The sequence below is a fragment of the Ornithodoros turicata genome, chromosome 1, assembly GCF_037126465.1.
Source record: "Ornithodoros turicata isolate Travis chromosome 1, ASM3712646v1, whole genome shotgun sequence".
In the NCBI taxonomy this organism is placed as follows: Eukaryota; Metazoa; Arthropoda; class Arachnida; order Ixodida; family Argasidae; genus Ornithodoros; species Ornithodoros turicata.
Window position 1 is genome coordinate 167,528,671 of NC_088201.1, and position 14,820 is coordinate 167,543,490.

The window sequence follows — 14,820 nt, forward strand, 5'->3', positions numbered from 1 at the left end:
GCGTCTGAGGGGGGAGTGAAGTGGCAACCGTTGACGACGACGACGCGCCTCTGCTGCCGCGCGTTACTGCGTCTTGCAGCCAATAAAATCGGCACCGTCCTAGCGTACGGCCACTACCACACGCCCCCTGGGACATTCCATCATCGCCAGTCCAGTCAGGATTCATGTAGGGGAACACCACCTCCTCTAGACAAACATCATCGTTAGCTAATCTTGGGTGGGACTGGAAGCCTGATGAGCATCTCATTATTTGATAACATCCGAGAAACGCGTAACTTCCTCGTGATTTGTCGCGAGATCCCGTACGAGCCCAATCGCAACACTTATTCACAATCCAAGCCAACCAAGGATGACCAGGAAAACCAAAACAATTAAAGGTCTTCAGCATCTGCACAGTGAGCGCGAACTAAAAAGATTACGATAATGTACGTCATGTTCAGCAAAGTATCCAGTACGACTACTGTAACCGAATGTGTTTCATAGCACGTGTGTGTTGAGGGCGTGAAACCAAAAATCCTTACGCTGAACTCACATTTCTTTGGAATGGATACTTGTGGTAACAAAGGCGGAATGAGACGCACCCCATGTGAAGTCCCTAAAGAAGAAAAAGATTATATCTTTGCGGGAGCGACTGTTTCACGATCATTAGAACGTGCCTGCTCAAGGAATGCATGTGGCTACCTAAGGAAAAGATAACATATTTCACACACCGACTGTTTGACAGTCGTTGGAATGCACCTGCTGAACGATGTGTGCGGTAATGAAGTCAAGAAAGACGTTGCTTGACTTAAAGCATTGACTCGCACCGTGGAGGCAAGAAACTAATAAGAGGGCTATAAACACGGAGGGTCGGGGGTTTCCTTTGGCGGTCGCTCCTCGCAATGTCACCCCCATCTAGTTGCCCGCTCACGTGATCCCCTCTTGTTTCGGTAATGGCGGTCTGCGCGGAGGCTTCGGAGTTCATTTGCACAGCGCTTTGAAATGTACGGGGTACTTCAACGTTTGCAGCGTAATAAATCGCAGTGGAAGTTCAGCAGAACAGAAGAGAAGCCCGTCAATGTCACAGTGATGTACGTACGTCTTCTAGCAATTTAGCGATCCGTTGCTTGAACAGTTTCAACAAGTGTGATAACTTGTTGCTCCAAAGAGGTTCTGAAAGCGGGAGCAAGTTATTGGGCCGCTGTGCGTCTCCGTATTCAGGTACGATACGCCATGAGAACGCCATGTTTGATGACGCATTGCAGTGACGTTTATGGGTCACCTGTTGGGCAACAGACCACAGTGCCATGCGCCGGTCTGCATGCCCTGTTGCAATGGGAGAGGCGGTTAGGGCATCTCTTTATTTTCTTCCCTCCAAGGCGCGCACCACGTATAAATATAGCTATGTGTATAGCTATAGCACACGTAGAGAGTTTGTGCAGAGCAACCTAAGTGGCATTTGCGCATGTGACTCGCTGTATAGTTGCGAGGCGTACGGCTCATGCCCTAAGCACCACCGCGATCAGCAGGCAGGAATGGCGTTCACTCAGTTGTGTCGCGACGTAAACCCCCAACTATTAAAGCAATATATTAGGAATGGCGTTTAAGTTAACTCTGGTGCAAGTTGTACAAAAGGTGACGGACAAAGACCCATTATGCGCGCTAAACCTACCGAAAGTCTAATAAATTCAACCCAGGTCAACAACAATGTAAACAGAGTGACGCCTACTTGGCTGCACCAATGTCACCATGCCCGTCTTTCAATAGTTGTCTGCACGTGCAGCTCCGTTAGCACGTTGTTGGACTCACCTTTCCATTTCTGGACCTGTAGTACCGGCACCTACATACGATTCATCGGAGACCGCGATATTGAAATCGGAGCGCCTATTCTAATGTAACGCAAGCCTAAACTTGCGCCCTCTATATCTATTTTGTGACTCTGAGTTTGGTTTACACGGCTTTTCTGTACATTCTGCACTTTTGTTTTCTTCTTTTGTATTTGCTTTCGTTTGGTATGTTTTGACGTCGTGTGGCCCAGGGGAGTAATCTTGACAGGGGCATTCAGGAAGAAGCAACGTAAAGCGCCTGAAAGACGGCCGTTCACGAAAGCCAGTGGTACCCGTGGCGGAACTCTAACCGACATTATACGTACTACATCAGTCTGATTACAGGTCAGTTGTAAGCGGAGAGAAAGGAGTGGTTTCGCTGAGCTTTTGTCAACTGCCCTCTTTAGGATCATTGCTTGTACATCGGTGAAGCTTAGATGTTGTGATTTTGATCATCAGTCCATCAGACTCTGCTATTCACATCGCTAACCTAAGACCCGTGTGTTCAAGGAGACGACCCCTTACTTGCCCTTTGTATGAAGAAGGCATCGAAAGAGTAGCGCAACAGGATATCCTTCATGCATTTTTCAAATAGCCTGGTTGCCAAGAAAGTGGCCTTAGCATTCGTGATGACGCCTGCAAAGAAAACACAGAGTTCAGTCGACCCATAGCAGAGATTCATTAAGGGTCCAGATGGAAGCCAAAGCATCAGGTCAGGAACATCCAATATTAACAAAGACCAGTGTTCTACTATGCACGATCCTCATCAATGGCAGTGTGCACTAAGGGAAATTGACTGAATCTTGTTCCATTGCGGTCGGAGCTGCCCTGTAAACACAATTATTGTTTCTCAGGTAGAACTGTATGGGTAGAAACAGTGATTACCTATCCAATTTTACTGCACTGGTTGGAAATGGATAGTTATACGTGTTGAATCAGAGAGAAGCACCGCAACAGAAGGTAGCTGTTTATTGCCGGCTAGGTGCCAACCGAACTGAATCAGAGAGGCCGAGTCGAATGGCCGAAAAGCTTGCGCGTAACACGGGGAGCGTGCCCAGCTCGATGCGCACGCCATCTGTATCGTCTGCTACAGCCTCCCCCCCCCCCTGCGGGAGACACCGAGGCTGCCCGGCCATGAGACATGCTTAGAGCGGGCGGGTGCAGAGGAGTGGCTGCCGGGAGCAACCGCCGACGAGGAACCGGGCGCAAAGGAGGCGACGATGCTGGGATTTTCAAGATACGTTGGTTTCAGCCGGTCGACTGACACGGTATCCTCTGCGAGGACAGGTATCCGGCGAGGACAGGTTCCTTTCCACAGTAAGGCGGAGAGAGGGACTTGCGCACCAAGTCTGTCCGCAGGAACACATGAGTTGCCATAGGCAGGTCTTGAGGAATGTTGGGGATATGGTGGGATGGAGCCCTCGACGGGGTTGCTCGCACAATGCTGAAAGAGCGATGAAGGCGCTGGAGGAGGGCCGAAGACGAGATGTCGGGTTTCGACGGGCACAAGAACTCTGCGGGGAGGCGGAGCGAACAGCCGTAGACGAGTTCAGCGCAACTGCATCCGAGCTCCGGCTTAAGGGCGGCACGAATACCCAAGAGCACGAGGGGGAGATGGGAGACCCAGTGATCTCTCTCTCCGCGGGCGATGAGCGCGGATTTGAGGTGGCGATGTAAACGTTCCACCATGCCATTAGAAGCCGGATGATAGGATGTGGTGCGCAGCCTGGTGGTGTCAAGGAGGGTAGCGAAAGCAGTGAAGAGCCGGCTTTCGAACTGCCGCCCCCGGTCAGTTGTTATTGGGGAGGGCACGCGAAAACGCAATATCCACATAGACAAGAAGCTGGCGGTGACAGTTTCGGCTGATATGTCTGGCATGGGGAAAGCCTCTGGCCATCGAGTGTAACGGTCCACGGCGGTCAGTAGATAGCGATTGCTGGATGACGGGGGCAGCGGACCTACAATGTCCAGGTGGACATAGTAGGTCTGCATACTTTTCGGAATATTGGAGGTCTGCTTCCAAGCTGGAACAATTATCATTTTCTTTGTCCAACTCTGTGCTTATGGCCCAATGGCTATGCTACTAACGTCGCTCTACTCTATACACTGAAAGCCGAAAGTATACAACACACCGTGCACACATACGCACATACGAAAAAACAGGGCGATTTTTTCTGCTTTATTATTACAATATTTAAAATGCATGCATAATTGGACTGAAAGGGCATTCCGTGTTGAACAGTCCAAGGAAATAGTGAAATATAGCATCCAGTGTTAGAGAAAGGTCATGTGAAGGTCATTATTAAAGACGACGGTGTTCAGTTAACCAATTATTGTACAAGCTAAGCGATTATTCTGACTGCTATTAACAAACTAGTTCAACTGTCTTCAACGTATACCACCCTGCCCTATTAGGCAAGTGCGTAGGAACTGTAGAGGACGATGGTCTTCCTCTACATGAGTCCCGACCGACGATGATGGTATGCAACGGAGAGCCGATGACGGTGGCCTATCTCCATGGCCGCGCCGGTGGAACTGAGAAGCGGGTGCTCCATGCGCGTGGCCATCCTTGTCGTTGTCTAGCGGCACTACAGGGGTCCCCCTGCCGTCAGATGCGTTGCGGACGCATCGCAAGAACTGGAGTCCAGGTAACGCGCCTGGGAAAAGCTGCAGTTGAGGGCGACCGTGTATATGTGCATGGTCGAACAGGTTCATGGCACGGCACACGTTGGCGGCATATCACAGATGGTGAGTTGGGATGGTGAGTTGGGAGATGGTGAGGACGGGAACAACGATCCGTCAGGTAGAGACGAGCGAGAGAGAGTGAGGCGCTCGGTGTCGTGGTCCTGGGGTGCCGCGACCGGCACGGGAGCCGAAGCTCGAGAGTCGCAGGTGAAGTGAGTGAGGTACCGAGACGGGCTGAAGCGTGCCAAGGCGTCCGCTGCCGCGACTGCCGCGACCGGCAGGTGAGCGCAAGGCTCGAGTGTCGCGGCCGGCAGTGAGGAGCGTAAGAAGAGGAGCGAAGAGTACCGAGATGCGGTAGGAGTGAAGGCGGGCCGTGTGTGCCGGAGGTAGTGCTGCTGGATGGTGTCGTCACAAATTTGCTATAGTGAAGGGCCGAATTGCTCCGGACGTGATGTTCTTCGTCCGGGTCACCAAATGTAGAGGACGATGGTCTTCCTCTACATGAGTCCCGACCGGCGATGATGGTATGCCACGGAGAGCCGATGACGGTGGCCTATCTCCATGGCCGCGCCGGTGGAACTGAGAAGCGGGTGCTCCATGCGCGTGGCCATCCTTGTCGTTGTCTAGCGGCACTACAGGGGTCCCCCTGCCGTCAGATGCGTTGCGGACGCATCGCAAGAACTGGAGTCCAGGTAACGCGCCTGGGAAAAGCTGCAGTTGAGGGCGACCGTGTATATGTGCATGGTCGAACAGGTTCATGGCACGGCACACGTTGGCGGCATATCACAGATGGTGAGTTGGGATGGGATGAGTTGGGATGGTGAGTTGGGAGATGGTGAGGACGGGAACAACGATCCGTGAGGTAGAGACGAGCGAGAGAGAGTGAGGCGCTCGGTGTCGTGGTCCTGGGGTGCCGCGACCGGCACGGGAGCCGAAGCTCGAGAGTCGCAGGTGAAGTGAGTGAGGTACCGAGACGGGCTGAAGCGTGCCAAGGCGTCCGCTGCCGCGACTGCCGCGACCGGCAGGTGAGCGCAAGGCTCGAGTGTCGCGGCCGGCAGTGAGGAGCGTAAGAAGAGGAGCGAAGAGTACCGAGATGCGGTAGGAGTGAAGGCGGGCCGTGTGTGCCGGAGGTAGTGCTGCTGGATGGTGTCGTCACAAATTTGCTATAGTGAAGGGCCGAATTGCTCCGGACGTGATGTTCTTCGTCCGGGTCACCAAATGTAGAGGACGTTGGTCTTCCTCTACATGAGTCCCGACCGGCGATGATGGTATGCCACGGAGAGCCGATGACGGTGGCCTATCTCCATGGCCGCGCCGGTGGAACTGAGAAGCGGGTGCTCCATGTGCGTGGCCATCCTTGTCGTTGTCCAGCGGCACTACAGGAACGTTCTTTAGTGTCTCATCGCGTGGAGTTAGACAAAGGCAACACTGTCGCCCTCGATAACTGACAAAAAGGGACCCAACAATTTCCGAAAATGATTGCGGTTGTCAGCAAATGTTTGACCGTTTTCGCAAGGAGACTAGAAGATACGAAGTGGATATGGATAACATTCGATTATTCGCATTATGTATAAGTAATTCTTAATCTGCTACATATTCGCTGCCAGAGCACTCACTGCATCCTACCTCTCGCGAGAGCCAGATGCTGTTCACCAACGTTTTTATTACATCTCAGTGGACATGAGCAGGATTTCAAGTATAATTGGGCTGTTTTGGATGGAGAAGTTACCTGTCAAAAAGAAGTCGTTACGAGTTAAGTTACCGTGTGAAAAGTGTAACTAAGTTAATAACGAAGTTCTTCTGCATGAAATGTAACTTGCAGTTACGAAGTTACTTAAAAAAAGAACGACTTACTTCCTAGTTAGTTCGGACGCAAAACAGCACCACTACACAGGCGCAGCGCGCGTGAGCAGTTGAGTTCGACCTTGAGTAGACTGCGGAGGAGTGCAACACGCTTATGTCGTTTTCGATTATATTCAACAATCCGAACGCTTTGCACCTTACTCCCTGTGGGCGCACAATGGTTGAGCTTCACTTTAATGAAAGCGGTTCTTACTTCCTGAATAGAGTACTGTCATTGATTGAATATCACGTTTTATGGCATAAAATGCCATGAAAGAACCGGAGAGAAAGCAGGACAATGTGTGGACATGAGTGAAAAGCGAATTAAACGTGACCTGGAACTATGCTTAACTTACTTTTTCAAAGTTACCTGAAAACTAAAATGTTCCTCCGAAAGTTCCTACGGTGCAAATGTAACGAGTTAAGTTACAAGCTAACAAAAAAAAGGAACTTAGTTACAGTAACGAAGTACTTGTAATGAGTTACCTCGAACTCTGGTTTTTACCTCCTTTCAAGTTGTTCGGCAGAAAAATGCGTTCTAGTCAAAGTACTTTTTCGTCACCTGTGCTCACCGGCCCCTTATTGAGGTGTTCATTGCGTTTTCTTTTTTGACAAATATGTCGCGACATATTGAATTGCCATTCCGATGAGATCCGGCTGTCTTATTGTATCATGCCCACATACAGCTAGGTCTCTTGAAGCAACGCAATTACTCACAAAAGCACAAGTGTCACAGCAAGATCTTCGAGACACATCTCTAGAAAGTGCGAATTAATGCTGCAAGGAGCTTGCATTGGAATTTTTGGTAATAAGTAGATTGTAAAACTGTGTGTTTGTAAACGCAAAAAAGGTTTTACAAAAACAGACGCCTTTGTGTGCGTTATTTTCTGCCGTGTGTCCTAGAAGACTATTTGGAATGGCTCGCCTTCGCGCTCGCGAACAGGCCCCATTTGCATATGCACACCTGCAAGCCTGGGCACGTTCGTTGTCTAGTAAACAGATATTCATCGCCGCGTGCATCCATGCGAATTTTCAAAACGTTTGCGGGGCCCATGTTTGCACTCACACAGGTGTACGGCAACAATTTTTAGACACGCTATAAGGTGTAAGACTCAATACCTGAATCTAATAATTTAATTAATAATTGGGGGTTTACGTCGCGAGACAACTGAGATCGTGAGCGACGCCACAGCGGTCGGTATGTGGATTGCTTTTGCCCACCTGAGGGTTCTTTAACGTGTGATGAAAGCTCATCACACGGCACCCCGTATTTCACGTCACCCGCGGAAGACGGCGTGTCTAAGCAACTTGTACCCTGCCACCAAGTTGCTGGCGTCCACGGCCGGGTTCGAACCCGTGATCTCGGGATCAGAAGGTGAACACGCTACCGACTGAGCCACCGAGGCCGGTAGTATACCTGAATCTCAACGTATAATTTTATACCTCGTAAGTATCAGTCGCTGTAAGTAACAGGTGACCACTGCTCTGAAACGTATTAACCTTAGTGTGTGGGGATGGGCAGAGAAATACATAAACACCATACTGCTTTGAGGTGTATGAACTCACTGAACTTGTCCCCGCAAATCATGAATGGTTCTATGTCCGGCTTCTCAGACTCTCCGAGTAGACCGCAGAGCAGGAACAGAAGACAATAGGCTAGCGTGGTCATATTGATCACGAGACAAGCGCAGTAGCGAAGAACGCAGTAGCGAGAAATATACTGCCGTATCTTTACGTGAATATTACCAACGAGTAGCTCTGTTTAAACATCTGCTGGTCCCGACAGCTGAATTCGCCCACGGTTTCCTCCACCTTGTACCAAATAAATATAATGGGAGGATACAGACTCTCGGAGTTTGCACAGTGTCACGACTGTGTCGCTACCGTCGGCCCCAAACTACGGCTAATCGGCACCGTCATCGTCCTGCACGTGCAAAACGTCATCTGGCTGGATGCCGTGGGGGAGCACGAGAGCTTCTGGGGAGAACTGGGGAGCACGAGAGCTTCTGGTCCCTCTTGGCTGCTCTTTGCCTTTGCCATGTCTGCCTGTGATTAAAATCCAGCGTCTGGACCTCTCGCTGTCGTCAATTTGGGACAACGAATGCATCAACGGACATTATAGGTAACTTCAAGGCTTCATATACGACGCACACTTTCAACAAGGTGAAAAAAAGAGAAAAAAAAAGAACGAGGAAAAGGTTTCACCGGTAACGCGTCCGCGAAGCCACGTCGTGCCTTCTATAAACAACATTTGAGGAAGTTCCGTCAACTGAAGTTGTCCTGGTACAAATCGATATCAATCGTCCAGATTCTCTGCTCATTGTTCACACCCCAATGAAACCCACCCAAGCGGCGTGCTTTGACATTTAAAGGGGTCATCGCATCCGGGAATGTATGTACGAGACCAATACGGTAATGATTGTCGCCTCTTCATCGTCAACTTGGCCAAGTTTGTCTTCCAAAAACAGCTTTCATACTAAATATACAAGTTTTAAAGGAGTACAGAGGGCCGTAAAAAAAAAAGTCAGATTAAGACGTCTGATGAAAGTTTGTGAGTCATTATACCGAATGGCGGGAAAGGTTTTGATGTGTACAGTTTGTTTCCCAGAAAAAAAAGTCACATAAACATGGCTCCGCGCGTTCACCCTTAACTCGCCACTCCAGGTATAACGAGGATGAGTAGGTATGATGCCACGTTACCGATGACGTTATAAGGAGAACTCGTTCTGGTTAGCCTGTCAGTGAAGGTCAGCGCCTTGTTCCTTTGCCGCCGTAAACCAGTTTTTCCAGTTCTCCCGGATAATTGGGGATAGAAGGAGGGGCCGAATCAATAGATAGTTTTAACAGACCGTTGATAACGTTGCTAGCGTCTCACCGTATCAACCGGAACCAATCAGTGGATAAGATTCTGAGTCACGCACGAGTGCGATTGGTTCCGATAGAGACGACAACTTTATCAACGGTATACTAAAACTCACTATAACCGAGCCAGGAGTAAGGCTTTTTCAGAACCCCGAACAGTCGAGTTGCAGAGGACAGCGGAGTAGCAGACATTTCTCTAGGCCAATCAGCGAGCGTTCTCCTTATAGCGTCAGCGTGAGGTTCCAGGCAGATCACAGGCTCGTATTACTCTTCACTACCGTTGCAGGCGGTCGCTTTTTGCGGCGAATTTTAAATTCAATTTCTGCGATAATTACGACTTTTGTGGTGTGAATTACTTCGCATGCTGCATCTAACTGGTCTACTTAACAGTTTTATAGGAAGAAAACAGGGTGTTAAAATGACTTCTGTGCTACTTTAAAGATTCGCACTTCCTTTGAAGCTACCATGATGACGTAAGCCTAGCACACGAATGCGATCGTAGCTCAGGCGATTGCCTCCCAGGTCGTCTGCTTGACGTTCGGATGGCGATATACCAAGTGAAGAGCCCTCGGTTAGTATGCAGACTTCCGCTTACCAGTGTAAGTTCTGACGTGACCATGTTAGGTGGAACACGGTGTTCTGTTCCTGGCTGTACGAACACGTCCGACGCTAACCAGAAACAACATTCCACAAGCCGATAATAGACTCCACGCCCATCAAACGCTGTCCCCTCGTATTCCGCTTACCCTGTCGGTCGGTGAGTTGCCAAGGCTACCAAGGTCCCTCCAGCCGCTCCTTGATTGGTCTTGTCTGTGCCAAAAGACGCTCACTGATTGCCCATGTCCAGGTGACGTTTCAAGAACGGGAATTCCGGAACACCCTCAATATGCATCGTGTGCTCTACAGATGTGTTACATCAAGCAGCACAAGAACAACGCCACAAATTCGCGTCGGATTTTCGGCGTTATTAACAGTGACGAAGGCGGTGTAAAACGGCACTATACTTCCGAAATCGACCGGGACCCGTAAGCCAAAAACACCTGTGTCTTTTCCTTGCGTTTGTCCGTATACCTCTTTGGACGCATAACTTGTACACTCGCTGGTATATTAAAGGGGCACAAAACAGGTCGACGAGCATTCTCCAGTTATTATGCTCAATGAAAGAACGTAGCTCACGATATCCAAATACGAAATTATTTCGCTTCTAGCAAGCGTCTTTAACACCAAATAATGACATTCAAAGAGTATAATCCGCGCAAGTCTCTCCTTATCCTTTGAACTGGGTGACGTCACCACATTCCAACGCATAGCAACACCGAATGCGAGGCGCTGGAGGTGAGGGTGATTTCGCTCTCCTAGCCAATAAGGATCCCACTGAGACAAGCTACAGCTATGGTGGGCTGGAAAGCATGGTGTGCCGTTCGGCGGTTGTCCCCGCCGATGTTCCTGCCGAGAGATGGCGTCAAGCGTATTTCGGCGCTATGCGATCTAATCGCCTCTTGGGGCTGATTTCAGTTCTACTCGTCATGTGATTACACACCCTCCGTTCACCCATGAACATGCCTCTCCTTTGCTCTGCATGCAAAATGCCCCTTGAGTGTCACCTGCAGTAGCGATCGAATAGCACACCTAGATATCAGTGCTGACATTTGTCGGCGCGTCCCTATCAGCCTGGTACACAGGTTTGGGGCACATGTGCTGTGATAACGATAAAGACGTGATCAAGCAGCCGGTTTTGCCTTCGTGTAGTGATATTGGTGATATGTGCCTATGCCTCCCTTCATTTGAGCGACCTTTACGTTGCAAGTTGCGAGGTCCGGTAACGGTGAATAGTGATAGAAATGTTTAAGTCGGTGTTGGGCTATAAGCGTGAGATATGCGTTAGTTGCAGCTAACCAACGTGGGCGATCGAAGTGCTGATTACAGTCTGCATATGAGCAGTCTGTAGAGGCAAGGAATCCGGAAGACAAAAGGGCCGAGACGAAAATATAAGGATTTATTCATTTATTTCAGAATACTGCTGGTCCCAGAAGGGACCTTGGAAGGAGTATGGACGGTACACATAATACCTTCATATAGTGGCGACAATTCGAAAGAAACCCGCGCAGCATAGGGTTCCCAAGTTAGCTGTGCGTACGTCACGATCGGTAACAGGAGTGTTCTCTATACCGGTAGTCTGACCTAAGCACCCAATCAAGCAATGGCCGAAGGCCAATGGCCGGAGAATCGTCGGCTGCGGATCGCCCAACAACGATCGGCTTGCCGATGTTGAAACGATGGTGGCCCATAGTAGCACATAACAATGCTTGGACACGCCGTCTGTCTGCCAATGTTTATACGCGGTTGGCAGGATGTACTGTACAACTATGGTTGACACACCCTCGGCCAAAGTGGTTGAGAGAATCTTTGTGACCGCGTTCTTTCCACTACCCCGCGGATGTCTACCCTCCCGCACCCACCGTGCGGGTGTTTATATATATATATATATATATATATATATACTCATGGAACGATGCGGCAGCACCAGAGGACACGTGTTTCGCCGTGTTTGCGGCTCGTCGGCACTGGGTAGCTGCGCATCGTTCCTAATTGGCAAACCAGGGGTCACTCAGCGAGCGATATGCACCTGGGAGGGTGACTGAGCACTCCTCAATGCCACAGTGCAAGCCAGTGAATTATAATGCAGGAAAAAAGCCATTAAAGAAACAAATAAATGATACTAGATGTGTTTGAAATTCAAACTTACAGAATAACATGGCTTCTATGGCTGTACGCAGAGAAACATATACTCATGGAACGATGCGGCAGTACCAGAGGACACGTGTTTCGCCGTGTTTGCGGCTCGTCGGCACTGGGTAGCTGCGCATCGTTCCGAATTTGCAAACCAGGGGTCACTCAGCGAGCGATATGCACCTGGGAGGGTGACTGAGCACTCCTCAATGCCACAGTGCAAGATGGTGAATTATAATGCAGGAAAAAAGCCATTAAAGAAACAAATAAATGATACTAGATGTGTTTGAAATTCAAACTTACAGATTAACATGGCTTCTATGACTGCACGCAGAGAAACATATACTCATGGAACGATGCGGCAGCACCAGAGGACACGTGTTTCGCCGTGTTTGCGGCTCGTCGGCACTGGGCAGCTGCGCATCGTTCCGAATTGGCAAACCAGGGGTCACTCAGCGAGCGATATGCACCTGGGAGGGTGACTGAGCACTCCTCAATGCCGCCGTGCAAGCCAGTGAATTATAATCACTCCTCATTATAATGGGACCACGCGACAATGACTGACCCGGACGCACGAAGTGACAGCAAGCTGTGGTAACGCATCATGATGCCAATCCTTCTCGTTGCATTAGAGAAAACATGGAGGAACATGGAAAAGATTCCATGCGCATTATGCGAAAACAGCTCGAACGCATTGTAAAATAAACTAAGCAATGTGTGGCCTCTGTGGAGTCTGCTGTGAATAAGCAATTGAGTTCCCAGCTTCTAGCACAGGATGCAGGAAGTGTTGTATTTTATCCCACATTGCCCACTCAATGTGAACTCAGCTGTTCAGCAGTTGCTGAAACTTTTAGTAGTGGATCAGTATCCAAGTCCCCTGATCTGTCATTCCATTCCTCTGCAAGCCCCCTCCCCTCAACAGCAGGGTGTGGCAACCTAGAATATGTGGCAGAGTTGTCACCAGCTCGTGGCACATACGAGTACAGTGCTGATCTGTTTCCCCACACCTCTAATGAAGGGCTCCCTGCATGTACTTCTTCAGGTAGTTCCCCTGAGCTTGAGCTTCTGGCTGAGACGTCCCCTGAAACCGATACTGTGTCAAAATTAAGGCACTGGACACTCGAAAAACAACATTCCACGATGCTCTGTGCATGAACTCTTGCAGATCTTCAAGGAAAGAGTTCCAGAGCCACCCAGGTCATGCCGAACATTGCTTGGCACTCCTGGCAGCACACCCACTATTGCCATAATGGGGAATACGTCCATTTTGGGATTGCTGAACAACTAAAAAGCAGGCTTGAGGTTTACTGCATAGTTAGACAGGGTACCTTGCAAATCTCTGTTAATGTCGATGGGTTGCCAGTTTTCAAAAGAAGCAGTACAAGATTTTGGTGTATGTTCAGTCTCCTTCGCAGCCCCACCTGTACTGGCTGCAGCACTGTATTCCCCATCGGAGTGTACTGTGGCCTTGGGAAACCCCAACTTGGTGGGTTCTTGAAGGTGTTCGTACATGAGATGGGCTTGTTGGCTACAGGTGGCTTGGGATTCAATGGTGTATCTTATGCAGTGACGATAAAAGCTGTAATATGTGATGCAGAAGCACGAGCATACATAAAGGCTATCAAAGGACCTACCGGTTCATATGGATGTGAAAATTGCTTCACGGATTGTGAACATAGAGGGAGAAGAGTTTTCCCGCGCTTAAACAGCCCTTTCTTTCACAAACCCAAGAGGAAAACCACACTGCGGTATCTCCGCTCACCGGGATTAATGTGCCCATGGTGTCAGCATTCCCCCTAGACTATATGCATCTTGTATGTCGAAGGGCGATGAAGAAAATGTTAGACTGGTGGGTTAGTGGAAGCTTACGAGTACATGTGAGGCTGGGCCAGTCTAGTCTCACCACCATTTCCTCCCTACTAGATTTCATATAGGGCTATGTGCCATCAGACTTCCCACGGAAATGTAGGGGCCTTAAAGAGCTGAAACGCTGGAAGCCTACTGAATTTAGCTTTTTTGTGTATGCCGGTCCAGTTGTCTTGGGCGGAATTTTGTAGAAGGAGATGTATGAACACTTTTTGTGCCTCCATGTCGCGATAGCCATACTGGTGAGTCCTCGTCGCCGTGACCTTCTTAATTACGCCGAGGAGTTACTGCACTATTTCGTTGAAACTTGCGCAACGCTATATGGCGTTGAGTTCATAGTCTACAATGTTCATTCCTTGATTCACCTGGCGAATGATGGCCGCCTGCATGATCCACTCGATGCGTGCATCAGCTTCCCCTTCGAACGTTCTATGCAGGTCCTTTAGCGCCACATTCGATCAGCAAACAAACCCCTTCAGCAGTTGCACAGGAGACTCTCAGAGCACATGGGACTATTTAAATGCGCTCTCTTCGCACAGAAAGGACTGAAACGGCTGTGCTGTTATAGCCACGTCAGTTCATAACAAGGGCCCAGCATTGTCGGGTTGCGAGAGGCAATATGGTAAACGTTATCTACGTGGCTCCATGATTTCGACTAGCATGAGGAACGGACACATGCTCTTGCGTGATGGTAACACCCTCTCGGTATGCAATGTCATAATTTTGGAGCGTGAAGTCATTTTTGTGGGTCATATGTGCCACACAAAAAGTGAACTCCGTGCCCATCATCTACACTACCCATCTATTTAGTATCTGATGTAGCTGCTGCTCTCACCTTTGCCAATCACACTGATGTCATTTGTCATCACTGAGGTCACTGATGTCACAGTTTGGCATCTAGGGAAAATGAACTCTCTCCTACCAAGTAAGATTGCTTCCAACATGCTCCTTGCCTTACGTGGGCTATAATGTCTGCTCAAAGCGACATAGGTTTTCGCCAAGCACTTGGAGGGGATCTACATCACATCAA

The 14,820-nt window shown here is 49.4% G+C and overlaps 1 protein-coding gene across 1 annotated transcript; it reads right to left on the reverse strand.

Annotated features, from left to right (window-relative positions):
• Nucleotides 1-3,053: 3,053 nt before the first annotated feature.
• On the reverse strand, nt 3,054-3,845 carry LOC135389135 (protein NYNRIN-like). The gene has a single exon (XM_064619147.1). It carries the CDS (start codon nt 3,843-3,845, stop codon nt 3,054-3,056), a length of 792 nt encoding a protein of 263 aa, XP_064475217.1.
• Nucleotides 3,846-14,820: the final 10,975 nt, after the last annotated feature.